General features: G+C 34.9%; 4 protein-coding genes across 15 annotated transcripts; 2 read left to right on the top strand and 2 right to left on the bottom strand.

Moving 5' to 3' along the window:
* Window positions 1–462: 462 nt before the first annotated feature.
* Window positions 463–7,179, bottom strand: LOC122566693 (serine/threonine-protein kinase pakA-like). 8 transcript variants are annotated; one of them, XM_043724372.1, is made up of 15 exons: window positions 7,060–7,179; window positions 6,240–6,418; window positions 5,902–6,106; window positions 5,629–5,825; window positions 5,323–5,557; window positions 5,103–5,259; window positions 4,787–5,018; window positions 3,893–4,715; window positions 3,067–3,812; window positions 2,814–2,989; window positions 2,311–2,733; window positions 2,047–2,222; window positions 1,729–1,976; window positions 1,390–1,653; window positions 463–1,307 (listed from the first exon to the last, which is right to left on the bottom strand). In XM_043724372.1, the coding sequence occupies exons 2-15, from the start codon at window positions 6,377–6,379 to the stop codon at window positions 1,133–1,135; spliced, it is 4,197 nt and encodes a 1,398-aa protein (XP_043580307.1). In that variant the 5' UTR covers window positions 6,380–6,418; window positions 7,060–7,179; the 3' UTR covers window positions 463–1,132. The 8 variants fall into 8 exon arrangements, with proteins under 8 accessions (XP_043580307.1, XP_043580315.1, XP_043580298.1 ...); XM_043724380.1 differs by having other exon boundaries at window positions 6,240–6,387; window positions 7,060–7,078; XM_043724363.1 differs by lacking the exon at window positions 7,060–7,179 and adding an exon at window positions 6,796–6,932.
* LOC122566746 (peroxisome assembly factor 2) lies at window positions 7,013–10,617 on the top strand. 2 transcript variants are annotated; one of them, XM_043724442.1, is made up of 8 exons: window positions 7,013–7,154; window positions 7,385–7,853; window positions 7,934–8,386; window positions 8,464–8,690; window positions 8,749–9,151; window positions 9,226–9,525; window positions 9,587–10,206; window positions 10,319–10,617. In XM_043724442.1, the coding sequence occupies exons 2-7, from the start codon at window positions 7,427–7,429 to the stop codon at window positions 10,177–10,179; spliced, it is 2,403 nt and encodes an 800-aa protein (XP_043580377.1). In that variant the 5' UTR covers window positions 7,013–7,154; window positions 7,385–7,426; the 3' UTR covers window positions 10,180–10,206; window positions 10,319–10,617. The 2 variants fall into 2 exon arrangements, with proteins under 2 accessions (XP_043580377.1, XP_043580386.1); XM_043724451.1 differs by lacking the exon at window positions 7,385–7,853 and having other exon boundaries at window positions 7,022–7,154.
* LOC122566757 (E3 ubiquitin-protein ligase CBL-B) lies at window positions 10,217–27,005 on the bottom strand. Of its 2 annotated transcripts, none has more exons than XM_043724463.1 (8): window positions 26,113–27,005; window positions 17,010–17,156; window positions 16,671–16,943; window positions 16,375–16,594; window positions 16,124–16,288; window positions 13,152–13,428; window positions 12,433–13,032; window positions 10,217–12,172 (listed from the first exon to the last, which is right to left on the bottom strand). In XM_043724463.1, exons 1-7 carry the CDS (start codon window positions 26,676–26,678, stop codon window positions 12,437–12,439), a joined length of 2,244 nt encoding a protein of 747 aa, XP_043580398.1. In that variant the 5' UTR covers window positions 26,679–27,005; the 3' UTR covers window positions 10,217–12,172; window positions 12,433–12,436. The 2 variants fall into 2 exon arrangements, with proteins under 2 accessions (XP_043580398.1, XP_043580406.1); XM_043724471.1 differs by having other exon boundaries at window positions 12,628–13,032.
* Window positions 17,345–20,055, top strand: LOC122566852 (probable phospholipid hydroperoxide glutathione peroxidase). 3 transcript variants are annotated; one of them, XM_043724697.1, is made up of 6 exons: window positions 17,414–17,495; window positions 17,993–18,105; window positions 18,959–19,061; window positions 19,129–19,238; window positions 19,303–19,394; window positions 19,477–20,055. In XM_043724697.1, the coding sequence occupies exons 2-6, from the start codon at window positions 18,048–18,050 to the stop codon at window positions 19,690–19,692; spliced, it is 579 nt and encodes a 192-aa protein (XP_043580632.1). In that variant the 5' UTR covers window positions 17,414–17,495; window positions 17,993–18,047; the 3' UTR covers window positions 19,693–20,055. The 3 variants fall into 3 exon arrangements, with proteins under 3 accessions (XP_043580639.1, XP_043580632.1, XP_043580648.1); XM_043724704.1 differs by lacking the exon at window positions 17,993–18,105 and having other exon boundaries at window positions 17,345–17,495; XM_043724713.1 differs by lacking the exon at window positions 17,414–17,495 and having other exon boundaries at window positions 18,051–18,074.
* Window positions 27,006–27,513: the final 508 nt, after the last annotated feature.

Below are 27,513 nucleotides of genomic sequence, written 5' to 3'. Positions count from 1 at the left end.
AATATTAGACAACCTAGTGTTCTTGTGCATTTTATAAAATCTAAAATCAAATCGTTTGAACACAAATTTTGACATTTCTATCATATGCGTGTTAGAGATACAATAAATTCTATTTTATAAAATATACTACATAAAGGCCTGTTTAGTGGATATTGGCAAAAAAGCCTGCACATTTAAACTGAAAAATATAAAACAAACTAAAAAATCATACATCAATATAACTTTTGTATAGATTTGGTTATATATTGAGTTGAATCTTTGCATACTATGAGCTTGCATATCTTGTTATCAAATATCATCGAAGAGTATCTAAAATAAAATAAAATATCAAGAACAATTGTTGAAGCATAAATGTTTCTGCTTTTATTACGTTTTTGTTTTGTTACAGAGTATATGAGAGCAATTTGATTTTTTATATTATTACATTAAAATACATGTACGTGCGTGTAAGAAAATTTCAAATTTTAAATTTGATATCTGTAGAACAAAAGTTTATTTTATCTCATATAGATCATATTATACATACATATTATCTAGATATAGTATGCAAGCTTGTATCGTGTACTTGGTAATATGTTGGTACACAATTTTCTTCCGCTTGTAATTATAAGACATTAGTAATTACAAAACGTAGAGTAAACGATCCGCATTTATCTCACGCGCATTGTATTATAAATATTTATTTTTTTTTTTTTACATATTCGTTTTTCTCAAAGGTTTACTTTTACTCAACTTTATTATACAAATCTGCCTTCACATAACTTACGTGACAGATGCTAACATCCAGGTACTATGTCACGAGGTATCTTGAAAGACATTTTTATAACTTATGGAGCATAAAATGTCTGTAATATCAGATTGAAAAGTTCTTTTTCTCTTTCATCGAATGAAATATTTCGTACTTTTAATATAATTGATTATGTGCAAGCAATACAATTCATTGAAGCCTCCACGAAGCAGGCCATAAAGTGCATTTCATGTATTATTAACTGTGTATTACATATATCACCATATTATTAACTTTGATAATAAATAGCATAGTAACATTAATTTTTCTTAATAAATGTTGGTTCTTTTCTAAATATGTGCACACGTTGGGACACAACATTTGATACAGTATATTCAGTAACTGTTATCGTTTGTTTAAGATATTGACAAAATTTCTAAATTTCTGTTGGGCATCTGTCATCTGTGCTAATGTTTCCTCCATCATATTGCGCAATTTTGATAAATCCGGCATTTTATCGCACGATTCAATATTTAATAATTCTGTAAAGAATTGCTCCCAAGCAGCTTTTTTAGCATACCTGTATTTTTAAGTAAATCTTTAATGTATCACACCCTTTACAACTTTATAACTAAAAAATACTTTTGTTTAAATATAAATACCTCGGTATTTTCGATGTGATAAACCAACGACCACCAATATTCGAAACTCTCATATAATTACCAAATAGTAAGCAATGGCTTGTCGCTGCTAAACAATACAGATCAGTCTGATACGTCCATGGTTTTCCAGTTTGCATTTCGATACACGTAAAATCTTCTGTTTTTATGACCTGAGTAAATGTCGTTTTTTCTGGTAAAAGACTCATATCTATACTACATCCAAAATCTATCAACTGTATCGTCGGCCTTACATCTTCCGTCGGTCTAAAATTATATTTATAAATGTAATACGATAGATTTGTTTCATAAAGTATAAATATATCATGTAAATGTACATACAAACGCATTAAAAGAAAATTGTCTGGTTTAATGTCTCCGTGGATTATTTGACATTTGTGTAAATATTCCACAATTTGCAATATTTCAATCGTGAAAAATATAGCCAAATGTTCTAACAATGGTTTTCCCGTGGTAATTTTTATTTGATTTGTTACTGCTAATAATGTTCCAAATCTGGAATATTCTGAAACTAATACACTACTATTATTCGCGACGTATGCCATCGAGACATCCATAAATCCACGTAACTAGAAAAAGAATTATTATTTATTATTTATTAAAGTCATTATTTATGAATACTATAAATAAATATTTTACCATATGTGGGTTAGTAAGACGATTTTTTATTTCTCTAGTGATATAAAACTCCCAAACCCAAGCAGGTTTTTGAGTTTTCAGGGCAACTATTTGACCTGTTTGCAAATTCACTGCTTTGAATACTGTACCGTACGTTCCCTTTCCAAGGCACTTTCCCAAATCGTACGCTTCAGTACCTAAATACGTGAAACAAGCAAAGGTAATAAGTATCGAAACAACGAAAAAATGTCTCCATCTGATGTTTTTACATCGAAATACACTGACCAAGCGTAATCATAGTAGAAGGCACAAGCTTATTTAAGTTAATATTTAATCTCACATATCCCTCTGCATGATATGGCTGAGGAAATTTTATTTTTTTTAAAAGACCAGTTATCAAATTTCTATCGAAAGGATTTATATTTCCCGAAGGTAATTGGAAAGCTTCTTCCTCAGCTTCTTCCATTGGTTCGTGGTGCTCTTCACATTCCATTGTGTCAACTTTCTCTTTTTGTTCTATTTCGTTAAGTTTAAAATTAATTGATTTTCGTAGATCACAATTCTTCTTAATTTCAGAAGTAATTTGATCCACGTTACGTTGTACCGTACGCGGACTTTGAGCGTGCACAGCTTGAATTTGGGTTTGTAATTTTTGTTCGTAAGGTTGGTTTGCAGAAAGAGTAACATCTTTTATTTCATCTTCTCCACCTTGTTAGATAAAAAATCTTCCTTCATATACAAAGAATGTTACAATAAATAAAAAATATTAATATATTTGATTAAAATACCTCTAGTAATACTTTGTTCTTTTATAGGAACCAGATCTTCTTTTGTTAATGTAAAGCCCAATACAGTATTTCTTGTATGGGTACTGCTGCCAGAACTGCTCGAAATATATTCTCTAGTAGATTCTAGTATGACACTCAACTTGTCTTCGGTTTCTCCATTTGGTGCCTCTGAAGAGCTGTAAATGAGATATGAAATAAATATAAATTGGAATGTTGTTGTACTAATTAATTATGTAATTAAAAAGTCGCATACGGTAGAGGTGCAGCACACTGATTTGGATATTGTGAAGTTCCTTCTGCTACTTTGTAAGACTGCCTAAATTGATTAGTCATAGGTGTAGAACTTGTTAATTGTGTATTAAATGCTTCTGTGTAACAAGTATCATTATTTCCCGTCAATGGACTAATACCAAGACTTTCGTCAATATATAAGTTATTTTCATCTGGTGCTTTTGGCGTCATATTCTCTTCTAGTGGTCCATTATAATCAACGACGATAGCATTTTCTTTATCTTCGGCACTTTCAAGATATTTAATATCTCTACGATTCATTCCTGGAGACTTTATATACGGTAATTCGGGTGGCATTCTGTATGGTTTACTAGTTTCAATGTCTAATTCGTTATATGGAGCATAATGAAGCTGCTTTTGAGGCTCTACATTTTGTTGTATTAAGGTAGATTCTAGCTGTGAAGGATACTGCTGATAAGCAATGTCATTGGGCATTATGGTGCCATAAACTTGTTGAATATGTTGTATATGTTGATGTGCTTGGTGTGGCTGATGGTGAAGATGTTGATTATGTGACGGTTGATGTTGCTGAGGATGAGATTGATGATGTTGAATTTGACTATGAGACTGCAAGTGCGAGACATGGGGAAGAGTATGATGATGAGAAATCACGTGAGCCTGTTGATGTGCTTGAATTAATTGTTGATGATGCTGTGAATGATGCAGTCGGGAATGAGGTTGTTGTACTTGTTGCTCGTGTACTTGTTGCTGTAATTAATTATTTTAAGAATTAGTATAATAATTTCCTACATATAAAAATCTTTCTTTATATATAACTTATATTATACCTGCATTTGATATTGGTATGTATTATGTAATCCGGGGTTACTATAAGAGTTCTGATGTTCTTGATTAGAATAACTTTGATGAGCAGAATAATTCTGGTGATTCTCTTGATCATTATAAGGTTGTATGTTATATCCCGAATGATGTTTGCTATTTGACATTGCATGCTGCGTCATTGAACTATCCATATGTATATCAAAAGATAATTTGCCCTTGGCATCTGAAATTCTAGGTGTCATAGGGGTACGAAAATTAGGCGTTGTAGGTACTGTATCCGGAGAGCGCCACATGTCTTGTACGACTGACATTGCTTCTTTCGTATTAACCGTAAGGCTTTGTCCGAGTAAATGTTCTTCAGGCTCAGTGTTTAATGATGATGTATGATGTTGATGCATAAAACTAGATTGTAATTTTCGTTGCGAATTCAATTCTGCTTCCATTCTCTGCGCTTCGAGTCTTTCTGCTTCGATCCTTTCGGCTTCGATTCTTTCTGCTTCTAATCGTTCTAATTCACGTTGTTCTGCCTTACGCCTTTGAGTTTCTAATGCTTGATTTTCAGCTTCATACTGCTGTCTTTGAAGTTCTTGCTGTTCAGCTTGAAGTCTCTGTCTATCCAACTCAAGTTGTTCGGCTTCTCTAAGTTGTTGTTCTACTTTCCTTTGTCTCTCTGTTAACTCTTGTTGTTCAAATTCTTGCCTCTGTCTTTGCAATTCTTGTAAAGTTACATTGTGTCTCTGATGTTCAGATTCAAAACTTTTATGCTGAACTTGATGATTAGCCCCTCTTATATCTGACACATCATGCTTTTTATCTAAAGTTTGTGCTCTATAAAATATCGATCACAATTATTCAAAATAATTTTATCATCTAGATAGTTATTAACAAAAATAAATTACCTTTGTAAATACAACTGGGCTCTTACTTCCTCCATACTTTGATCCATATTATTAGCATAAACTAATTCTTTGGGATAATGTGGCCTTAATATAATATTTGGATTTGGAGGATCTGGCACAAATACAGGCACAGTTAAATGCTCTGGATATTTGCTACCATCAAAAAAATATGTATGGTTTGGAAATAATCTTAGATTGTTTGCATCAAAATCATCTGGTTGATCCTCGTGAACTAAGGTTTAAATAACAATAAAATGCATTAAAAAAATCGATCTTACACATTAGTAATATTATTTTGTTGTAAATAAAATTGCACCTTTGAAAGCTAACTTTGTACTAGATGTCATTAATGGATATCGTCTACCTCCACCATTCCATGGGCCAGGTTTAATTGTATTTTCTTTATGTATTGTATCTTCTACTGGTACATGATCTAATATACTTGAATTTTTCATTTCAGCTGGCATATCATCCTATAGAAATATCTCGATGTATTTCTATACTACCGTATTTTGAATATCTTAATATTTTTATACCTGATATACTTGTATCCTGGAATTCGGCCGAGTATGATGCATCGTCGATGAAATTTGTGGAACTGTACCAGGAAAGTGTTCGCGTACTCGATGTCCAGTACGTATACTACCAATTCTTTTCCCAGCTTTTATTGCTTTTAAAGAACTAAAAGCCTGACGTTGTTCAAGCAATGATACTTCGTTACGATCATCCGTACGTCCTAATGTTTTACGCGCAACTGCGAGTTGGAAGTTCCTGCAATGGATGGAAGTGCATGTTATTGTGTTAATAATTTTGTTAGTATTTGTATGTTTTGTGATTAATACTTGTGTGCATAATCTAATTCGTCCTGTGGTTCTGCTAAGGCAGATAAACCCATTAAATAAACTTCATCGGCACGTTTGTAATCTTCTATCTGTTCTAATTCAAAAGCCCATGCTCTGTACATATCTGCAACCATAGTCCCAATTCCATTGTTATGCAGAAGTTGATACAATTCTAATGGATTTTTTTGCATACTTATCTGCAACCAAATGCTTATTTTATAAAATAACAAGAGAGACATTTCTTTAACACAAAATATGTTTTAAATATATTACATAATTAATCCAAAGACGTATATATCTACGATCTTGGTGATATTTGGTCTCTTTTTCAAATATAGCTAAACATTGTTGCAAAAGTTTCCCAATATGTGACTCATGTCCACTTTTTGGGTAACTTTGTTCCACCCAAAGTATATATTCATACCAACTTTCTAAAGGATCATCTCCTTCATAATTTTTTATCGCATCTTCATACATCCTAAAAATATAACACGAAATTACTATTTTAGGATATAATGAGATAATTATGATAAATCATAGAAAAACTTTACTTTGAAAACTAATAATTTAATCATAATTCAATAAAAGGAATTGTTAACTGTTAAACTCACTGTTTTTCCTGTAAGAGTAATTGTTGAACATCTGCATCCTCTTGTGCCCTTAATGCAGTTCCTAGCTGTGCAGCATTTCGTCCATAACGCAATGGTTGAATATTTTCCTTACAAAGCGCAATAACTGTAGCAGGATCCATTCTTAAATCTATAATTTCTTAATTAAATCACCTTATATTCTAAAAACAAAAAGATTGAAATAATGAAAAGTTGGTAGATTATCTTTTAAATGTCTGTATTAAAGGTATTTCAAACTGTATTCAAAAATTGGAACAATAGAACTACATGTTAAATTTTAAATGACTCATTATTCACAATGTCACAATGCAACATATTAGTGATTATATATTGTTATAAAGTGTGAAAATATAGGAAATCGAACAGATCTCAAGTCCGTAAGTACTTAATCCATAAAATGTATTCAGTTAAACATAATGCAAACAGTCATTCAAGCTATGAAATAGTAGAGCGAAGCGTAAGCGACGTCTTTTTAGGAAACACTTAACCTTTCACACGTACTAAAACTTTGCATAATATTCTTCGAATCGCGGCGGACCTTCAAATTTGAATAAATCTAGTCTTGATAACTCCAATAAGGACGCTATCAGTCTAGGTTAGGTTAGTTTTTCATTTAACGGCTACGGCCAACAACGGTTTTTCACTGTCTTCTGCTATGCTGTGCTTCAAATGATGCAAGAGTTGCCGTCCCACTAATCACGAATTTTAATTGGATCTACTATGCGAAATAATCGAGAACTGATGCAGCCAGAGATTTATCGTGCTTAATATAGTTTTCACGCAAATCTCTATTGAAAATTACCAATAGGACAGCTGTTGCAGAGGGACTTCGCATGATCTTCGAACTTCCACTTCGTCACTGTTTCTATAGTAACTTGGCAGATTGGTCCAAAATTGGTACGCCAGTGATCTTATCTTTTTCCTTTTTATGATTATTATGAAAATTCATTGGAAGTTTCATTAAAAATTTTTATTTATCAAGACATAGCATTTAAAATATACATACTTATGTATTATATATAAAAGATAGTATAAAATTTACTATATCTTCATGCTGCAAATGCTATTATTAAATAACTTTGACTCTCATTTCATTGCATAGAAATCGATTTCTTTTTACTTTTCAGCATGCGGCTCTAACTTTCAATTTTAACCGAAACAAATGCAATATGAACTCTTTATACTCTTATATACATTTCTTACGAGAATTAACAAAATTATTAATGAAATACAACTATAATTACGTACTCTTTTATACATTTGTACAGTACGCGCTTTTTCGATTAAAAACATTAACTGATACAAAATATAACTGGATTATTTTGTCTGATCTTATTCTAAAGAATTTAATAGAACAATTTTATAATAAAAAGAATTATTATATAGACTGTAATTCTTGCTTATTGGCAAACATAAAATATGTTAGAAATACTACACCAACTTGGTTTTATATATGTTCTACAGTATCTATAAAAAAATATAAAGTTTTAGTTGTACCTTTAAATAACACTGATGAAATTGAAATATTTACATCAAATATTATGAAATATAATATAGAAAATGCATTGCATTGCACTATTGATAAATGTTTTTTATGTAAGTACAAAATATATTTTAATGGACAAGGATTATTATAGGAATTTGATAAAAAATCAATTTTTCCAATTTTTTTTCAGTGCCAACAAAAGATGACACTATTAACTTTGCTAGAGAAGCCAAAATTTCTATGATTTCTAATCAATATGAAATCACAGATAATTTAATAAGTACTTTATTAGAAAATTATTTCTCTGAACCTAGATTTTTAAGAAAAAATGATTTATTTGGCATTAATATAAAGGAATATATAATGGAACACATGTATTTGCATACCAATCCTTTACTGTCTGTGATATATTTTAAAGTTAATTCTATCATCAATGATAATAGAGATTTTACAGATAGTGATACTTCTTATATTTTATATGGAGAAACCACGCTCATTCAGGAACCGGATATACATAGTTATCTACCTCAAAAACATTTTATTTACAATCAAACCAAACAGAAGTATGTAAACTCGTATCCATCAAGTTTAGCAGCACCTCTGGAACAATTAGAGCGTTGCATTTTGCCATTTATTAAGCATGGTAAAGATTAATGTTTAAATATCTAATTGCATCTAAGTAATATAAATTAGATATTTAATGCTTTATTTCTTAAACAGATATACAATTATCAATAAAGCCAATATTTCTTATTAAGGGTGCACAGGGTTCAAATAAACATAAACTAGTCCAAATATTGGCTGAAAAAATAGGTTTAAACTTTCTTAATACAGATTTTGCTGAAGTTCAAGCTTTAATATCAGCACAGACAGAGGCTAAATTACGTATTGTACTGCGTAATGCTGAACAATCTGTACCATGTATTCTGTGCTTAAATAATATAGAGGTACTTTGAAGATATTTTTGTTAATTTATTTGCAAACATTCTATGATAATATTTGTAGGTATTTGGAAGAAATTCTGAAGGTCAAAAGGATGAGAGAGTGATATCAGCCTTTTCCAACGAAATAAATTCATTATATAATAAACATTTAAAATATCCAATTATTATAGTAGCTACTACAAATGAGTCTGATATACCAGCTGAGCTAAACAGAATTTTTATCGAAACGATTCACGTGGAACATCTAGATCAGAATGAAAGAACGAATTTAGTTTCGTGGTTACTCATGAAACGAAATCTCAATCATCAGGTCAATTTATCAAAAATTTCTGGGATATGTTCGGACTTTCGATATTCAGACTTATCGACATTAATACTCAATGCCGTAAAGTTTCACTGCAGAGATAGTACTAAGAATTTAAAACCATTAACACTTTTACAAGAAGATTTTGATAAAGCTTATGGTACACTTTTAATGCTGTAAAAATAATTATTGTTTACAATATATCAGCTTTAATTCGTTCAATTTCATTTACAGAATACATGCAATCGGTATATACAGATTGTAAAGGTGCACCGCGTGTACCAAAGGTTTATTGGGAAGACATAGGTGGTTTAATGAAGCTGAAACACGAAATAATGCGGCGAATTCAGTTACCTTTGATGAACACTTTAGGATTCGGACAATCTGGTCTTCTCTTGTATGGACCACCAGGAACCGGAAAGACGCTTCTCGCTAAAGCTGTAGCGACAGAGTATCAGCTTCACTTCTTATCAATTAAAGGTCCTGAAGTGTTGAATATGTATGTCGGTCAAAGCGAGAAAAATGTTAGGCAAGGTAAAGTATTGAAAATACGTATTAAACGTATATCTGAAAAATAAAAAATGCAATATTGTAGTGTTCGAGCGGGCAAGAGCAGCAGCACCTTGTATAATATTCTTCGACGAATTGGACTCGTTAGCACCCAATCGTGGACGAAGTGGAGATAGCGGAGGTGTAATGGATCGTGTGGTATCCCAATTACTCGCTGAAATGGATGGTCTTGACTGTTCCAGTAGTATATTCATTATAGGAGCCACAAACAGGCCGGATCTGATTGACCCAGCTCTTCTTAGACCTGGTCGATTCGATAAATTATTATATGTAGGGATTCATTCCGATCGTGATTCACAATTTAATGTGTTAAAGGCACTGACTCGTAAATTCAAATTCCATGAAAATGGAGAAGAATTAGAAAAGTTAATATATCAATTACCTGAACACACAACTGGTGCAGATTTGTATTCTATCTGTTCAAATGCATGGCTGAACGCTGCGCGAAGAGTTTTAAGTAATTATCACGATAACTCTAACGAAATTAAATTGGACGAATATGTTGGCGTAGAATTGGAAGACTTTTTAAAAGCTGCGCACGAACTGATTCCTTCGGTTAGTAAGGAAGAAGCAGAAAGATACAAAAAAATGCAGATAGAATTATCTTCTGTATCATGATGTACCCAATTGTGTTTTAAGCATCAGGTAAAACATCTTCCAGTCTTATAAACGACATGTTATTTTATTTGGAGAAATATGTAAAATAATTTTTACAACGAATAATTCAATCAAGAAAGATATCTACCTTCTATTCTAGGTATTGCACCAAACGGTTCATCTTACATGCTAGTGCGCGATAAAGGACGTAGCAGTATCGATTGATTTTTTTCGAGAGAACGGTCTTCAAAATGATTGTAACACGTTATAATACATACCAATCTCAAAATAGTATACAATGTAGAAAAATAGAGTAGCTGAATTCATCAAGTACCTATATCGGACTACGAAATTTTGTAACAGAGGCTATTAATTCTTTTTGCAAATGGAATTGAATGATTATTTTACTACATTTGTTAATAAAGTATGTAAATAAACATCTATTTTTGTTAAATATAATCATTGTGTAAGTTCGTAGGACAAATCGTATTCATTTAAATGACCGTTATTTTATTCACGAAACAACGCTATTCACATTCTTGCATTTTGCAAGCGCAATACTGTGATTCTTGTCCAATTTTTTTAAACATTTTAATTGCCTTCTCCAAAATATACAGTCTAATATAACGAATTGTTCCTGTTTTACAGGCGGCATTTAACAACGTACTTCATTCGATTACAGAATAACGACATTCCTTTGGTATGATCGCGAGGTAGGATCGATTCCAATGTAATTTGTTCACGACATTGAAGTATACTTCGTTTTCTTCATCATTCATGGCGACAATATTTACTTATTACACGGAAAGAATTAAGTCTTTCTTTACAATTGTTAAGATATGACTTGATACGACAAAGAAAAGTCACAGAATTTCAAAGAATCGTCGTTAACCGTAAGTTCAATTATCTTATAGGGAGAGGCTTTACAATTACGAGTATTTTTATTTTTGAACTCTCATAGATTACTCAAATCAAAACTATTAAAAATAGTTTTAAAAGCAAATCGCTTGATCTAGTATTCGGTTCTTTCTCTTTACACTTTTCTTTCTAAATATAATTAAATATCGATTAACAATTTTCACCTCTCATGCATCGATGGGTCTATTCAGTGCAGTCGAAAATTATTAAAACATAAGTATCACATTTGATAAATAACGCTAATCACTACATGCGATCGACGAAACATTTCATACAGTTAATATCAATTCTATGGAGCACATGAAAAATATTCAAGGGTATTCTGCATCGGATTGGAACAAATATAACTTGCGCGTAGTTAAACTCGATTTATATATTATATGTATATGAGGTATTATTTCAAATATTTTGTAAAAATTTGATCTGAATATTCCTTTTCTCAAGGAACAAGCAACGACAAATTCATATATGGATAAAAAAGGGAGAATCATTTAAATTAGCTTATTAATAAATTTGGCCACTGTACAACCGTGTAATTGCATGCAGATGCTCTTTTTAAAAATGTATATATAAATCCTTGTCTTAAGTATTTAGATTGAAAAATGTAGTTATTGGAGAACTACGTAGGGAAACATGTGGTAGCAATTTTCGCTTGCATCGATCGCGGGAAACGAAAGACTTTGTACTCAGCGGCCGCGAACTATTCTTGTAAAGTTCAAAACTCTTACTTACATTTGTAACATTTGTCGCGTCTTCTCGCAGTTTTAAGCAGTCTTCTTCTATTTGTATTGATCGTGTATATATGTGAATATGTGTAAGGAAAAGAAATACACTGGTATTTCAGAATATCTTCTACGAAGATTGTTTCGACATATGGTGCGTGCAAAAACGATCGAAGATATTGCCGATTAACTGGGCAGGAAATCTTTGTCGACTCTCGGTGCGCATATTGCTCGAATTTCCAGATATCTGAGCTTGTGGGGGGAAAAACGATTTTTTCCAGTAATCAGCGACAGCAAGTTTTACACGTTTCTACTTATAATGTACATTAAAAGTGCGGCAAGTAGAGACAGTTACGATTCCTCTGTATTTAATCCTGAAACATAAAAAATAAGGAAGAGACCGTGACTAAATCTGGTCTTTGTAAAAGAAGAAATGCGGTTACTACTTTTTTCTACCGTATTAAATTTATTAGTCTATCATGTATTGACTCTTTTCTTTTTTTTCTTTTCTTTTCAAGGAAAACACTATCGTTCAATAGAATTATGAGGTAGTGTCCATTAAAATGTGAATAACACGATAATCTGTTGCTGCTTTTTTTTTTTTTTTTTTTTTAGGTTTGCACTTTATGCATACCTGGTCAAGACGATTTCGTGGCAAATTCGTGTAGTATGTCACAAGCCATTTCAAGATTGTTCCTAGTAATACCGAGAGCTCTAATCACGGCGTCTTGTGCGAATCCGAGAGCCGTCAGCTTGGAAATGTGTTCGACGTTCACGTTCTCGTATGCCGCGGATTCTGGCTTAGAAGAACCGGTAGGATTGTCCTTACCTCTCATCAGGGCGGACAATCGAGCTGTATTCGCTTCCAGATTAATGTTCCTCACGACGTGTTGTCTCGTACCGGGTATCACGATCGTGTTCTCGTAATGGTGATCCTGTCTGTTGTGCTCTTTGCTGGTTGCTTTTGGAGGTCGTGGCACTGACAATGGTGGTGGAACCGGTGGCACATTATTGCTAGACGTAATTTGGCTGGTCATCGCCGAAGATCCGCCACTGATACGACTAGATTTCTCAGGTAAAGTCGGCGGTGGTTGCTGTTGCGTTGTGGACAAGTGATTTCCTTGTGATCGACGAACGTGACTTCTGACTACTGTAAACGGTGCAGGAGGTATCGGTGGCATTGGAGACGGTGAAGAGGCACGATGTAGCATATCGTACCCTGTTTCGGAGTTTACTGGTAAAATAAGACAAACATCGATGTTATAGAACAACTTAGTCAGACAGAATAGAAAGAAATAATTAGCATCGCAACAAATTCTGTTTCTCTAAATTGTTTTACTTTTTATTGCTTACTGTTATTATTTTGCTGATTGTCAGTATTAGAATTGAATGTCGTTTGAGCTGTCGATGAAGGCGGTGGTGGAGCATTCTCTTTTGGAACAGTTAACAGACGACCATTCCTCAAATGATTATTTGGCGTGGGGGATGGAGAGGGTCGTCGAGGAGGTAGCGGCGGGCTTGGCACAATTCTTCGTGTCGAAACTGGCGAGTTTGTTGGACTGGAATCTTCTTCTTCATCCGAATCGTAACACATCAATCCACAGTGACCATTACACAAATCCATGATTTCCTAAAACATTGAAAATAAACGAAAAACATGCATTAATATCTGTGACATAGGCCAACAGAAATAAGATTGTTTTAGTCTGATAACGTTTGCTATTATTTAACGCAAGAAGACGCATAATTGCGTAGAAAATATATTTTATTCGATTCTGATTTTAAGTAATGATAAATTTGTTAATAATTAATAAAATTCTATAATCGAACAAATCTTTTTAAAACTATATTAAGTAAACAATAATTGTTTAAATCGACATAAAGAAAAAGAATGTAGCAAAAAAACCTGTATGAGAAAGAACATCACAATTAAGAACGAGCATAATTACAAAGCGATAAAGCAGAAGGTCATAATGCATTTGATCACTTACCTGCGTTCAATGAGTCAAAATAAATTTCCTTCAGCTATGTACATTATCGATTAGTTTTCGATCATGCAGCGGGCAGAGCAATGGACCCAGTAGATAACATTATGAAATAAAGATAAACGATCATGCGAACGATATAACGATGTAACACCTTGGTTCATTTTCAGTAGTTCCCTGTTGCTGGAACACTGATTCAATAGGCGTGGAAATTAGAATCCAGCAAAAGGGATGCATGTATACAATATGCAAAAGTAACACGATGTAATGATAATACAATTTTATTAAAAAAAAAAAGAAAAGAAGAGAGAAAAAGAAAAAACGAAAAGAAAACAAAGAACATATTTCTCAGATCCCTAATATCTTACAATGAATAGGAAGAAATGTACGCTACAATTTGTAATGTTTATGAATTATTTATTTTAGACCTCTTTCATTGCTGGATATGCACAGCATGAATGGATCTAAATGACTGATCAATTAGCAGCACTAGTCATTGTACAAATTACGCTAATAGATACACGTGAACGCAGTAAAAAAATCTATCTTTAATTTTAAGTTTTTAGTGCAACATGTCGTAGACTTTGTTTACTATCCATAGATTCGTAGATATAGGGATACGTGATACTACGCTTAAGAAATTATTACTCCCCTTTTTTAGATTACTAACTGCCAATTTATATCTTAAAAAAATATAAATTTCATTTTTATGGTGAATTCGACTTTTTAATTGCTCTTGCATGCATCAATGCATACAGGATCTACAGCAGTAAGGTATTGAAAAAAAGGAAAGGGAAGATGATAACGTATATACCACAGCATCAAAATTCGGCATGAAGTGCTACCATACAATCACTGGTATAACTCCTTAAAATTCATTTTATGCGTGAATAGAATAAATAATAAATATTTTAAAGTAAAGAAAAATAATAACATCTTTTCCCTGATAAAGATGTCGCATGTTATTACATTGTTTCTATCGCCAACAGGTACATAATTAATTCTAATAAAATACAACGAATGAACGACTGCTCATCCATGGGTTACGTAGCATTCCTATTGCTCGATCTAAGCAACGTCATTTCCGTTGGAAGATCACTCTGTTTTATATATCTGTCTCTTATTTCTTAGTACTACAAAAATCACTATTTCCTTTTGTTCTATACTTTTACCATGTCATTCCTTATATTCGTGAACATAATTCGATATACAAATTAATAAAAAACCAATTAATAAAAGAATTTAAATTCATATCAAACAAAACACGAAGCGAGGAGTGTCGAATCAAAGTCTCGTTAAACGGATTTCAGTTACAGCGAAAGATTTCCTAATTGTGCGGACATAACGCAAGTTTATGAACGGGTTAATACTCTGTTGAAAAAATATTGACGTTACAAATCTCTTATTTAATAAATAATGCAATCATATGTAGAGATGAAGCATTCTAACTTCAAGTCTTGTATGCATACACCACAAAGAAGACGCTGCCAGCTATACATTGGCACATGCATTTAAAATATGATTGGTTTCTTGATTAGTCGCGAGCAAAAACCTTTATTGTACAAATGTGATCCATATGTAATTATTATCGTAAAGTTGATATGGGCATCGACTACAATGTTATCTCTAAATATTATCTGTTTGTCGTAAGTAAAATGTACGTTCCATTATTTTAACTAAATCGTTGCACAGCAAGTACAACATAGTGACGTGTATGTTAAACGGTACGAAGTGTGTGACTGAGTGCAAACGCAGTTGTAGTAATGAAACAAGAACGGTGACTCGTACAATAAGCCCTCGATTTTGTAATGCAAAAAAGCAACCTACCTTAGGGTCTCCATAAACCGGAAGATTTTTTGTAAATTGTGACACATACAAACAAGTAATTTAAAAACACATGTTAGTTTAAATAAACACGCGAACTGTAAAAAACATTCATATTAATCGTTTGTAAACTTAAGCTTTCTCAGAATTATTCTGTGAATCATTCTATATACAAATAATGCAAAAAAAAAGATAAAGAAAAATGAAAAGAAAAGGAGAAAATACAATTCCAACGAAGCTTATATAGAGACAAAAAAGTTGGTCCCTTTTTACATTATTTACTTTCCGAAATATTAACTTTAGTAAGTTCGTCATTATATTTAAACTTGCATACCTCATAAAAGGTATCACGTTTGATGATAATTCTATAAATGACATGACATGACAATCGTACAAACTCGAGATCTCACATGAATTGCATGAAGCATTCTTTAAAAATGGGGTGTGTTGCTAGAAGTTGTTATACATAGAGCACACTTAATGTAATGAAGGTAGGTGCTACTCCTAGTCGGATACCTCGGTGTCCGGGTCAAGATCCCGTGTGGGAGTCGACGCATTACTAGCAGATGCTGATTGTGTTCCCGGTCGATGTGTTCTTCGTGGATCGAACGGATCGATTACTATTTGTTCAGTCCCTTTAATTTCAGCTCGACAAAATGGACAACCTTGTCCCTCAGAATCCTACAAACGTATTTACTTGTTTTTATTCTTACAGTATTTTCTTGCAAACAATTTAAAGATATATAGGTTAAGTAAAATATTAATACCTGCCAAGATGTGAGACATGGTGTACAAAGAAGATGTCCGCAAGGTTCTATCCTCACATCTTTGTCATTCTCTGCACAAATTTTACACAATTGGAATGTACTACCCATTTCGCAATATAATTCGTACTGTTCTGCTGTGACCTTTATGTGTTCTTCAGGAGTGGGTTGAACTGCCCATGTTAAATCTGGATTTATATTACGGCCATCAGGGTACAAGTAGCTAAAAACAAATTATTAAGTTTAATTAGAAATTTTAAACTAATAATTTTTTATGTGTAAAGAAATAGTGTGCTTACAATCCTTCCCTATATCCATCTAGCAGTGCTTGACAAAGACTTTTGTTGTGAGGTATTGTTTGAAGGATATCGCCATCTGATGTAACATAACCAATAGCCCACTGTCCTAACCTCGTGCAACTTAGTCTGAATACGTAACTTCCAGGTCTAGTACTACAATACTTTTGTAAACGTGCTTTCACTTCGTCATAAGTAAGAAAAGCTACATATCCAGGATGTGTCACAGCCAGAATTTTCCAGTTACGAAGAAGTGTAGACCATGGTTGAAATAACCTATAATAATAAGTAAATTTATTATAATTATATAAGACAAATCGCTTTCTATGTTTACAAACTTACCTCGTAAATACATCGAATTCAAAGTTTGAGATATAATCATTGCACGTGAGATCTATCGTCGATTTTAATGCCATAGCTTGTAATCCAGAACTTATTGGATGAACTTCATTTAACTTGTCTTTGAAAACTTTCCATGGAACCAGCGTACTGAAAACATACATAAAAGTGACTTTTTAGTAAGATATGCACAAACAATACCACTCCAATAATACGATCTTAACCTAACAACTAACCGATATTACATTATTTACAACATACAAAGTTATTGTAATCTAGATCATTATAATTAATAAAAATGAATTTGATGTCATTTTTCCTTGTTACAAAATATTGAGTAACCGGTTCGCATACAGGTACATATTGCGCCTGTATGGGAGCCAATAAAATCTGTAAGTTCATAACTGATGCGCCAGTGTAAAGACAGAGCTCTTGGAGTGCAGTTCTATCCCTAGTTTTCTCTTTGCGACATTTGACTACATATTGCTGGTAAGGTTCATTTAGTTCCCTTACAAACGTTATATTCTCAAGTTTCATAATCATTTCATAAACACCTTCATTACGTCGCACAAGAAAATCCAAAATTAAAACAGAATGATTAGACGCAAAATATCGCAACTCATGCAATTCATTGAGGTTTATCCAGTGAACGACAGATGGCAATCGATATAAACTTGCCGTAAACATTGTCAAGAAATATTCACTTCATCGTTTTACTTTATTCTATTTAATACATTATTTCAAATATGATTAACTTTTACTGCGATTAATAATGAAAAATATTACACAATTCGTACAAACAGCACAAGTTTACTCAGTTGAAGTACCATATAGCTTATCACATGTAATCCAGATAATCAGTTGATAATAACACAATAAATAGAATGATGATTTTACGTTTCGCCAAGTTACAAAATAAATGCAAGTAGTGCTTATATAAAACTTTTCATAATGTAAGATGTAGTGTTTGTACTGAAAAATTTCAGGGACATAGTTGTGCGTCTTTATTGACTTCCTCCCCTATATATTGCACAACGAAGAATGAATATTTTAAAACTACTGCTGCCGGTGGGTTTTGTTCAAGTCAAAAATTTTTCAGGCACGTACTACAAGTTTGATATCTGCTGTTTCCCTAAACCTGTTGTTTCCCTGTTGCAAGAAATGAAAAAGCTTATTTATATAGAAAAATACCATCATGACAATATTATTTTGGAAAAAATATCATTTTTGATATAAACACCAAAATCTAGTCATTAATTTCTAGGTGTGCTTTCAAAGAATCTATTTCTTCAGATATTTATTTCATTGAATATTCAAATTTCAACATATCCGGAAAGTCATGACGCAGCGTAAGTGAAACGACGTACGTCTCACATATCATCTTTACTGAATGCTCGCAGTATCACAATACAGTGTTACACAGATATACAATAATATCACATAAGAATATTGCAACAATGAAAATAAGATTGTTATAAATATCCCGGTAAACAACATATTCAACTATCATGCTAAATGTAACCTTGTCGCGTACGTGATCGATATTGTCTCATGTTGGTGGCAATACAATCTACGCACGTCTCAAAATCACGAATTATCGTTGAACGATGTAAAAATCAGTTAGAATGAAAAGCTTTATAATAAAAAATATATCTCTTATATTTAAATGTTAAAAAGATGAAAAGGATGAAAAGTACAATATATAATTTTTATTTCATGGTGTGTTTTCTGACGTTTCTTCTACTCGATAATAATAACAGTGACAAAGCTCGCTAGTGGTAATATCCAATTTACTAATGTTATTAAAAAGTATTTTACTTCCCCCATGTTTGCTATGTGCTTTTAGTATCCTGAATAATTCACTTGTCATGTAAATTACATTTTTAGAATTCATATTAGATTTTTTAATGCATACATTGAGATATTTTAAACATCTATAGAAATTATTTCAGTTATAGCAGCAACCATGAGTGGGAACGATAATTACAAAGAAGCGAAATCGATTTACGATTTCACTGCTAAATCCATAAAAGGTGAAGAAGTTCCTCTATCCAAGTAAGTAACATATTATGTGTTCATCCATGTTCAGGGACATGCGAATATATTTTTTACCTACTTACAGTTACAAAGGTCACGTTTGTTTAATCGTAAACGTAGCATCAAAGTGCGGCCTTACAGCCACAAATTACAAGCAACTGAATGAACTGTACGATGAGTATGCCGACTCTAAAGGTAAGATATAAAAATTATATCCGGTTTATTTTCCGAAACGATTGTTGAAAGATTGTGTTTTTAGGTTTACGAATCTTGGCGTTTCCCTGTAACCAGTTTAACGGACAGGAACCAGGAGGTACCGAAGAAATATGCAGTTTTGCCGATCGACAAAAGGTATAGGAATGCGAATCTCTTAATCTGACGAAAATTCTACCATTTTGATTTCTGTTAAGCATACTATTGTATTTTGCTTCAGGTTAAATTTGATATATTCGAAAAAATCGACGTCAATGGAGACAAGGCTCATCCTTTGTGGAAATATCTAAAGAAAGAACAAGGAGGAATTTTGGGTGATTTCATAAAATGGAACTTCACAAAATTCATCGTGAACAAAGAAGGCAAAGTGGTTGAACGTCATGGTCCGAACGTAGATCCCAACAGTTTGAAAAACAATTTCGAAAAATACTTCTAAGCATTTTTCTACTATTATTTAATATATATGCAAAGTTTTTTTTATTAGTAGCACTATTTGCAATCAACCGATATCGTTAAGAACGATATATGAACTGTGAATTATTCTTATCCATTATAAGCTTTTAGATAAATAGTTTTTTTTATTCAATGAAGTTTCTTATTTAGTTATCGAATATTGCACATCTTCTATTTGTAAACAAGTGTTGTAAGTATTGATATTATATTAACGAAGAAATAAATGTTATATCATCAAAATGTCGCGTTTTCAGCACAAGAAGATAATATATATACTTTATACATGTATAGTATATGTACTTGTTAGAACGTTCATTTATTAAAACTTTTCATTTTGCTACATTCATAGCATTGTTTCATTTAAATGATTTTATATTTTAGTCGCACATTTTATCAAAAATAATGATTTGTTATAAGCTTTTCTCGACGTGTTTTTCTGTGCCTCTTTTTATGGTGGCAAACGTCTGTCCCGCGCACTTTTGCGCTACGTCACGAAATTCACATTCGTTCCTGACCTTGTCTATTTTTAACGTCATTAGCGTCTTTTATTTAGCCATCAATCTCCAACCCTCGTCTCTCCATCTTTTTTAATATAGTGAAAATCAAACATAGTCAGGCCTGATTCGATGTCACGCGATTTTGCCTGGTTTGCAACAGCCTGCCCAGGAAAACTGATTCAACGTTCCGTGCTTGGAAAAATAGGTCAATGTATCCCAGGCAGATTCGAGTAACACGATGACATAATTACAGGCCATCGTGTCCCCAGCGGGTCAAGGCGAATACTCAACCCGGTCCATGAAATACTTCTCTGCCTATAATGTCCCCCCCTCCTTTTCCTTTTTCTCGTAGCGCATTTAAAATTCATATTACGAAAGTAGACACCTGGCGTGTTCGAATAAGAGGATGAAAAAGAAATAGAAGGAGCAAAAGAAAAAAGAACTACGATTCACGGAGTTTCGTGTCCTTCCTGAATTTCAATCCTGAGCCGCTTTACGTCATCATTAAACTGGGTCACGTCCTCTATTGCAGGAGTACTATCTCGGAATTGAATGTTCCGTGATATATCTGTATTGCACACGCGTATGTATACATCGGCGATGCGTGGCTAACGTACAAAACGAAGCTGAGAGATACTACCGCTACAATTAGTCGTCCTTGCTTGCCGACCGATCCAAGCCTCACCTCCATTCATAGATCGCTGCTTTTCCAACGTACCTATCTTTCTATCCGTATGATGTTTTCGATTTCCGTGCAACTACCGCTCCAAATCTAATCGTCAAATCTAACGTCAAATACTTCTACTAATTTTTCATATTTTATAACATCAGGGTAATAGCTTAATCATGGCTCCTTTTAACAATTTTAACTCGCGATCGATTCTGCGCTGTTACAGAGATTTTGTTAAGGCAAGTACTAAAAATATCGTGCGGTAATGTATTAATGATTAGATGACTGAGAACGATGCGATGGTAAGAATCCACGTGCCATCGTTATCACGCAGCTCTTTCGAAATTTATATATGCTAGCGGGCAAAAAGAAAATCCCGAAATGATCAACAGGTAATTGTGTTGAACCTTAAAATCCAACACGCAGTTGTTGTTCCATTTGCTTTAACAATGGACGTAGCGCAAAAGGGCAACTCGACCCGAACTTGAAATTTGCGACGCCTGCTTCTAATTACACCTTTCGCATTCACGAGGTAAAGTTTCTAACCATCGATGGCTAAATGTGATTACGCAATAGACAGCAAAAATATACCCATGGAAAATGTCAGTGGAACGATCGGAGTACATAGCGCGTTTCAAGGATGGTTCGCTTATTTCAAAGGTTTTGCACGCTCGTGTGAATCCGTCGGCTGATTCCCTTGACGATGGATGCCTGTGTTAATCGTATTATCGGTATTATATCGGGTATCACAGTCATTGCTCTGCTAAGCCAAGGATGGTTTTAAAGGTACACACAGAACTACGTGTCGTGTGTCCACGCGTTCTTTTATATCCGACCGATATGTAATTAACTTTCAAACACGTGCTTGTCATTAACGTCTAAATGCATCATTGCGTAATCGGTACACGCTTTAAATCTTCAAATTATATTTGAAAAACGAAAGAAACAGCTAAGAACAACTAGGGAACGCAGTATTTTACTGCCTGGAAGCATATCATGTATATAGCATCTCACGGTTAAGCCCTGCAATTATTCGACACCTTTCTACCTCATCGAGAGACTCCTTCGTTCGAAACAATTATCTGCTCGTAGATACGAGTCCTCTCGCCGATAAGAGATACGATTTACCGAATAAACGAAAGGAAGCAAACACTTGGCTGTTCTGATAAACGTAAGTAAAGAGTAGGATCCCGGTTCGTGGACGCGGCCACACCGATTCGTACAGTTCGCTCCGCTTAATTCGCTTTAATCGCGACGTCACGTCCCCTTCCTTCCGCTTCGGCTCACGTCCGGATGCGAGCTTAACTGGCCGACTACGAAAGGGGAGGAGGGTACAGACCTCTTTGCTCGTAACTCTTCAGACACGGATAGCTGATACGCATCGGTCCTACTCTATCAATGTGGTTCCAACCCCTGCCGACCGGAATTAATATAGTATCCTCCGCTAACAATAAGTATCCTCCGGGACGAGCATGTCTTGCCTTTCACACACCTCCATTTTTCCCACCCACGCCGTTAAACGTCGCTAATGATTTTCAACAGTTTGCCTGCCCAACCTATTTCCAATACTTCGTCATTCGTGGGTCTCCTCGAACGAGGCTAACGCGTTTCGTCTACCGGATTTACGACGATTCCTATCTGCTCACTTTCTTCATTCTCGTTCTCTTCTTTCTTCGATTTTATTCCATCTCCTGTGCTCGGGATTTTACTACGTTCTACGCGTTCCACGCTTCAGAACAGAAAATGTATTTGTTTAGCGAGTTATATCGCGTAATTCTTCAAAGTTTACATTGCCTTATTCTGTGCGAAAGTTAAAAAGGAAGGTCGAGTCGTAAAGCTACCCCCGCAAAGATATTTGTATATCGATCGTAAAAGAAGCGTTTCTTATTGCTTGGAAACGCAGTATGGTTCCGATGGTATTTTCTTTTGTTCCATTCGATCGAGGTCTTTTCTCGCGAACAAGAGACCTTCGAGGGCCGGAGAACACTGCGTCGTACTGTAAAGTCGAACGAGGCTCGCAAACGCGACATATTGCATCCGCGTCGACGCCCTCTTTTCAAGACATCAGATCCGCTGTGCACCTGATACCCGATATCTCAAGAATAAACAGAGGCGTGCAAACATCGGGATTCTTTCCAACGGAATTCCAAATATATCGATCGCTTCGATGTCGCATCAGTCGAATTAACGTGTTCCTCTCTTTCTACCTTTAGTTTTAGACCGGATGCCGTAAGTCGATGATTCACAGTCTTTCTTCTGACTCTATCTAAACGTTTGATACGCCGCTACGCCGTATAAAATATAAGGCACGAAAGTCGCTGTGAATATTGGCCACTTTGTCCCCGAAGAGGACGGAGACTCTGGCGTTCAATTATTTTCACTAGAGGGGAAAAGGGAACCGGAGATACGTTAATGAAATAATCGTAGGAGACGAAGAAACCGGAATGTTCAACCTCGTTGAATTCCATTCTGCCTCACCACTTTTTTCTCATATGGCTTTCCCAACCCACATCCGGATGTATCGTTATAAGTATACATCGTAGTGAAAGAGCAGAAGAGAGAAGATTCTGCCCCCCAGCTCGAGCCAGCACAAAGTACAATCCTTCGCGACTACAGATTACAGAACGGTGCAACGAATCCACTGCTATCCTCCCATCTCCTCTCTCTCTGTGTCACGGATAGATGACTTCGGTCTTCTTTTCGATAAAAGCTCATCCCTTGCCACCGTTTCCGGTATACTCGTCATTAAAAACATCCATTAACAAGTCGAGGATACGTTCGCACGCGAAACGTGGATTTCATTTCGTCCGAATACATTAGCGTGTTACGAATCGATGCGCCGATAAAGGAAAATCCGTGTTCTGAATTACAGAAAAAAATGGTACGTGGGACGAAATGAAATTTTCTCAAGGAATAGTTTCGTATCATCGTAATGCACGTTCGATTTGTTTTTCGAGGTATTTTCTTCTTTCGAGTTACGTCATCGCTTTGTAAAGGTCCGTGTTCGATTTTCTGTGTTAATTGCTTTCTTTGAAAGCGACGCGCATTATGCGCCGAGAAGGTCGATTAAAAATACCGAGATACAAGATAATATTTCAAGATATCTTACACAGCGTAATAACGATAAATATTGTTTCCTGTAAGATAAATCACGACTTACGTTTATCTCATCGACGCCGAATTGAATGCGCAGGAAGAATACCCAGGGGTTTTGCTTGATTAAAGAGGCAGAACGTAACAGCGCAAAGAGCGTAACATAGGCCGCCGGATGTCCGCGGATCATTTGACCGGAAACTGAAAGTTCGCGCATCGGCGTAATCGAGTCGGCTCGCCGCATGTTAATCATACTGCAATCGCCCGCATCCTACGTTCAAAACAAGAACGGATCCCCGATAAAAGCTCTTTAAACTCCTGTTTAGCTTTCTTGGAAAACGCGTAGGCTTCGTACTTCGTCTACGAACGTACGGTTTGACGAAGCGGAAAAAAGGATGGGCGATGGAAACGATTTCGAGAAATTAACCGAGAGAGAAACGGAAGAAGTCCAACCCACGACTGGAATCTCTCCTTTGCTCTTCTCCCTGGCGATGTTTAATTTAACTGATTCCGCGCCGCATAGAGTATTAATGTTTTATCGTTTCTCAGGAAATTCATTCTATTTTTAGTCGCGTATTTTTTACTTTCAACAACTAACTAACTAAACAATTGTGTATAGTCCATTGCTATCGATTGATAATAGACTATATTGCAAGATCATCGTAACGTAGAGAAATATAAATCACAATTAAAAAATTTATACACGATGTATATGTATACATATGCGAGTGGAGATGAAATGATAAATAGTTGCATTTATATTCTTACAGCGGAAAAGAAAAAGTGAGAGATAACCGCGTATACGTGATATGTATCTTAGTGTGTATGCAAAATCCATGGCGATGAGTGGCTGCGGAGCGCGTGTGACGAAAGGGTATACGAGTCTCGTGTTCTGACAAATCGTGACGATCTCTCGCGACACCGTGCAGCAGTCAGTCATTCATGAATTGGCTCGAACTGCTGCTCGTTTATTTATACCGGCTGATAAATCGCTACGCGGCACGTAGCCCAGAGCGCACAGCACGCGCTTCCCGATACTGTGTCATGACGTATTCCAGTAAAAGTAGGTGTATCAGTTTTGTAAAACGATACTAAACCACCGGCCCCCCAAGAATAGTAACCAGGAAACGGATCTAACCAATCGATCCGCCGTTCTACCAACTTCCCCGCCTTACACGTCTCTGTCCTTCTCACTCTCTCTCTCTCTCTCTCTCTCTCTCTCTCTCTCTTTCTCTCTTATCTTTCGTCAGGATATAGGTATCTTTAGATTTCAAATAATCGTAGATCGCTTTCCTAGTCTTTTCATTCGTATGTTGCAATACCTGTCAATGAGCTGTAACCGATCACTGACAATAACTCGATAACGATTCATTCTGACAATTTACACGGTTCAACAGTCCACAACCAAGTATAAATGAAATTCCGATTGCACCGGAAGCAACTTTGTGCCAATACAGCGGTAACTGTTACTCGATATACCGAACTAAATCAACGACCGCGTTTATCGCTTCATCGTCTAAATAACCGATATTTCAAACCGGAAACATAAAACACGATTCATCTTTTTTTTTTAGAAGTTAAAAGGGAAATGATACCATAACGTTTTTAAATCTATACGTTTTACATACATTAATATTATTGCTTAAAAGAATTGCCTACAATTGTGTTCACGTTTCTAGTATGTAACTAATTGTAATTTTAATAAGAAAAAGCCTGTAACAATAGTAACATTGTTAAATTATTATCAAAACAATAGTAGGTACGGAGTGACTAGAGTGATTCGATTTTCATAATTCGAGGACATGCAAAAATACAGTTCTTCCTCTATACGGGTTCGTACATAAAAAAGAACACTTCCGCTAGCGATGAAATACATTTCACGAATGGCGTCAGGTGCAAACCAACAGACACGTCCCGGTTTTTAGTGCATGTTACTAATGTCAATATCAATGAGACGCAGAGCCGTTTTTAGGTTAGGTGTGCGCACGTGCGAACCACAGAGCGCGCGTTTATTATTCGTTTTTACGCACGTCAGAGTGGAAAGCACACGCGACGAGACAGGTGTCCTGTTTACATGATCAAAACAAAAAGGAAGAACAAAAGAAAAGGAAAAAAAGGAAAAGGATGATTAAACGATACGCACCTGATTCCAAAGCTTTCTTTCCAAAACTCGGCCGCATCTGCTTTAGTAATACGGAATTTATGTCCAGCAAACACACCATTTGGGAAAATGGCCTTCAATTCGGACAGCATGTGGCTAAAGACAAGGCTAAGTTTGGTCAAATTTCTACGATAATGCGAAGTCTCATCGAACATCTTTTCTTTGCCTTCCTTGAACAACTTGATCGCTTGTTTGCACTTTCTCATAAGGTTGTTGATGAATACACAAAAGTGTTCGTTGCTATGTAACACCTGCATCCTGTCTTCGTATTTGCTATATATCAGTCTCAATCGTTGATACGTATCTGGTAGAATATCCAGGATAAACGGTGGCGAATTTTTCAAATTCATCCTCTGATGTTGACATAACTTGACTACCTTGTCCATAAGTTTCCAGGTCTTATCCAACATTCGCTTGTCGGTCGAAAGTTTCGGCAGTGTCATAGGATCAGCAAAACGACCATGAAGCTTCTGGAAGATCGAACCTATGTGTACAGCTCGAGTACGACTGCTATGTCCTCCCGACGACATCTTGACGTGTGCGTGCATATCCCACGACACCGGGACTCCTTGGTGCTCGCTCTCGATGCGAGTCCCGCGCACTTTTACACTTCACCTTCGACAAACCCACCGACACCTTGCTTTAGGTTAGCTTGCCCTGCACTCGCGTGATACAATATACTGCATTTCCTTCAACGAGACGCGTTCATTACCTCGACGACCTTCTCACGAAGTCGCAGCCACGAGATATACCATAACGTTGTACGATACCGCATCCTACTCTTTCTACTCCGTACTGACAACACCGGATACCTACGAGTCTACACTGACACGACCAAGCGTGCCCATAGCTCGTTAATTATGGTTTCACTCGCCTCCGTGTGACGCTTTGTGGCGCTCTTATAGCGCGCTCTATTTAAACACTGACGACTTTTCCAGATTACGTCTCTTATTTTTCTTATTAATCGCTTGGATATATTTTGATCGAGTGTCAAAATTGAAAAAAATAAACACAGCGGTAAAACAAGACGAACGTGTATTTCCAATGTTTGATTTTATGATACAATAGTTGTAACATTATACATACAGGATTTTTTGATGATGTAACAAATAAATTAAACGTACAAAATAAAGCGACGAAAATAGTTGAAATTATAAAAATTTAATTAATTGTAAATCCTAAAATATTACAAACGCTTACAATCCTACAAAACTATACAAAACTATAGCCCTGTGTCTGTTAACTTGGCAGTAATGGTTCGCGAAATACCACGTTATCTTGTATCAACAACAAATAAAAAATAACGAATAAATGAATTGTTTAAATTATTGTATGTGTGCACTGTTTCTAGTACTTTCTTCTCTGAAATTCTGAATAACTTGG

The sequence above is a fragment of the Bombus pyrosoma genome, linkage group LG1, assembly GCF_014825855.1.
Source record: "Bombus pyrosoma isolate SC7728 linkage group LG1, ASM1482585v1, whole genome shotgun sequence".
Classification (NCBI taxonomy): Eukaryota; Metazoa; Arthropoda; class Insecta; order Hymenoptera; family Apidae; genus Bombus; species Bombus pyrosoma.
This window is presented reverse-complemented; position numbering and strand designations above follow the sequence as displayed.

Bases quoted from the DNA above. Each gene is read 5' to 3' on its own strand.
- LOC122566693 (XM_043724322.1), bottom strand. The intron at 5,019-5,102 runs GTGCAATTTTAT...TTTAAACCTTAG, and splicing joins TACAAAGTTAGCTTTCAAAG to TTCACGAGGATCAACCAGAT. The intron at 2,223-2,310 runs GTCAGTGTATTT...TCACGTATTTAG, and splicing joins TTCTACTATGATTACGCTTG to GTACTGAAGCGTACGATTTG.
- LOC122566746 (XM_043724442.1), top strand. From the start codon at position 7,427: ATGAACTCTTTATACTCTTATATACATTTCTTACGAGAATTAACAAAA. The intron at 7,854-7,933 runs GTAAGTACAAAA...ATTTTTTTTCAG, and splicing joins TATTGATAAATGTTTTTTAT to TGCCAACAAAAGATGACACT. The intron at 8,387-8,463 runs GTAAAGATTAAT...TTTCTTAAACAG, and splicing joins TTTGCCATTTATTAAGCATG to ATATACAATTATCAATAAAG.
- LOC122566852 (XM_043724697.1), top strand. From the start codon at position 18,048: ATGAATATTTTAAAACTACTGCTGCCGGTGGGTTTTGTTCAAGTCAAA. The intron at 18,106-18,958 runs GCACGTACTACA...AAATTATTTCAG, and splicing joins TCAAGTCAAAAATTTTTCAG to TTATAGCAGCAACCATGAGT. The intron at 19,062-19,128 runs GTAAGTAACATA...ACCTACTTACAG, and splicing joins GAAGAAGTTCCTCTATCCAA to TTACAAAGGTCACGTTTGTT.
- LOC122566757 (XM_043724463.1), bottom strand. From the start codon at position 26,678: ATGCACGCACACGTCAAGATGTCGTCGGGAGGACATAGCAGTCGTACT. The intron at 17,157-26,112 runs GTGCGTATCGTT...GTATGTTTTCAG, and splicing joins AAAGAAAGCTTTGGAATCAG to TACGCTGGTTCCATGGAAAG. The intron at 13,429-16,123 runs GTATCCGACTAG...TCAATGTTTTAG, and splicing joins ATCTTGACCCGGACACCGAG to GAAATCATGGATTTGTGTAA.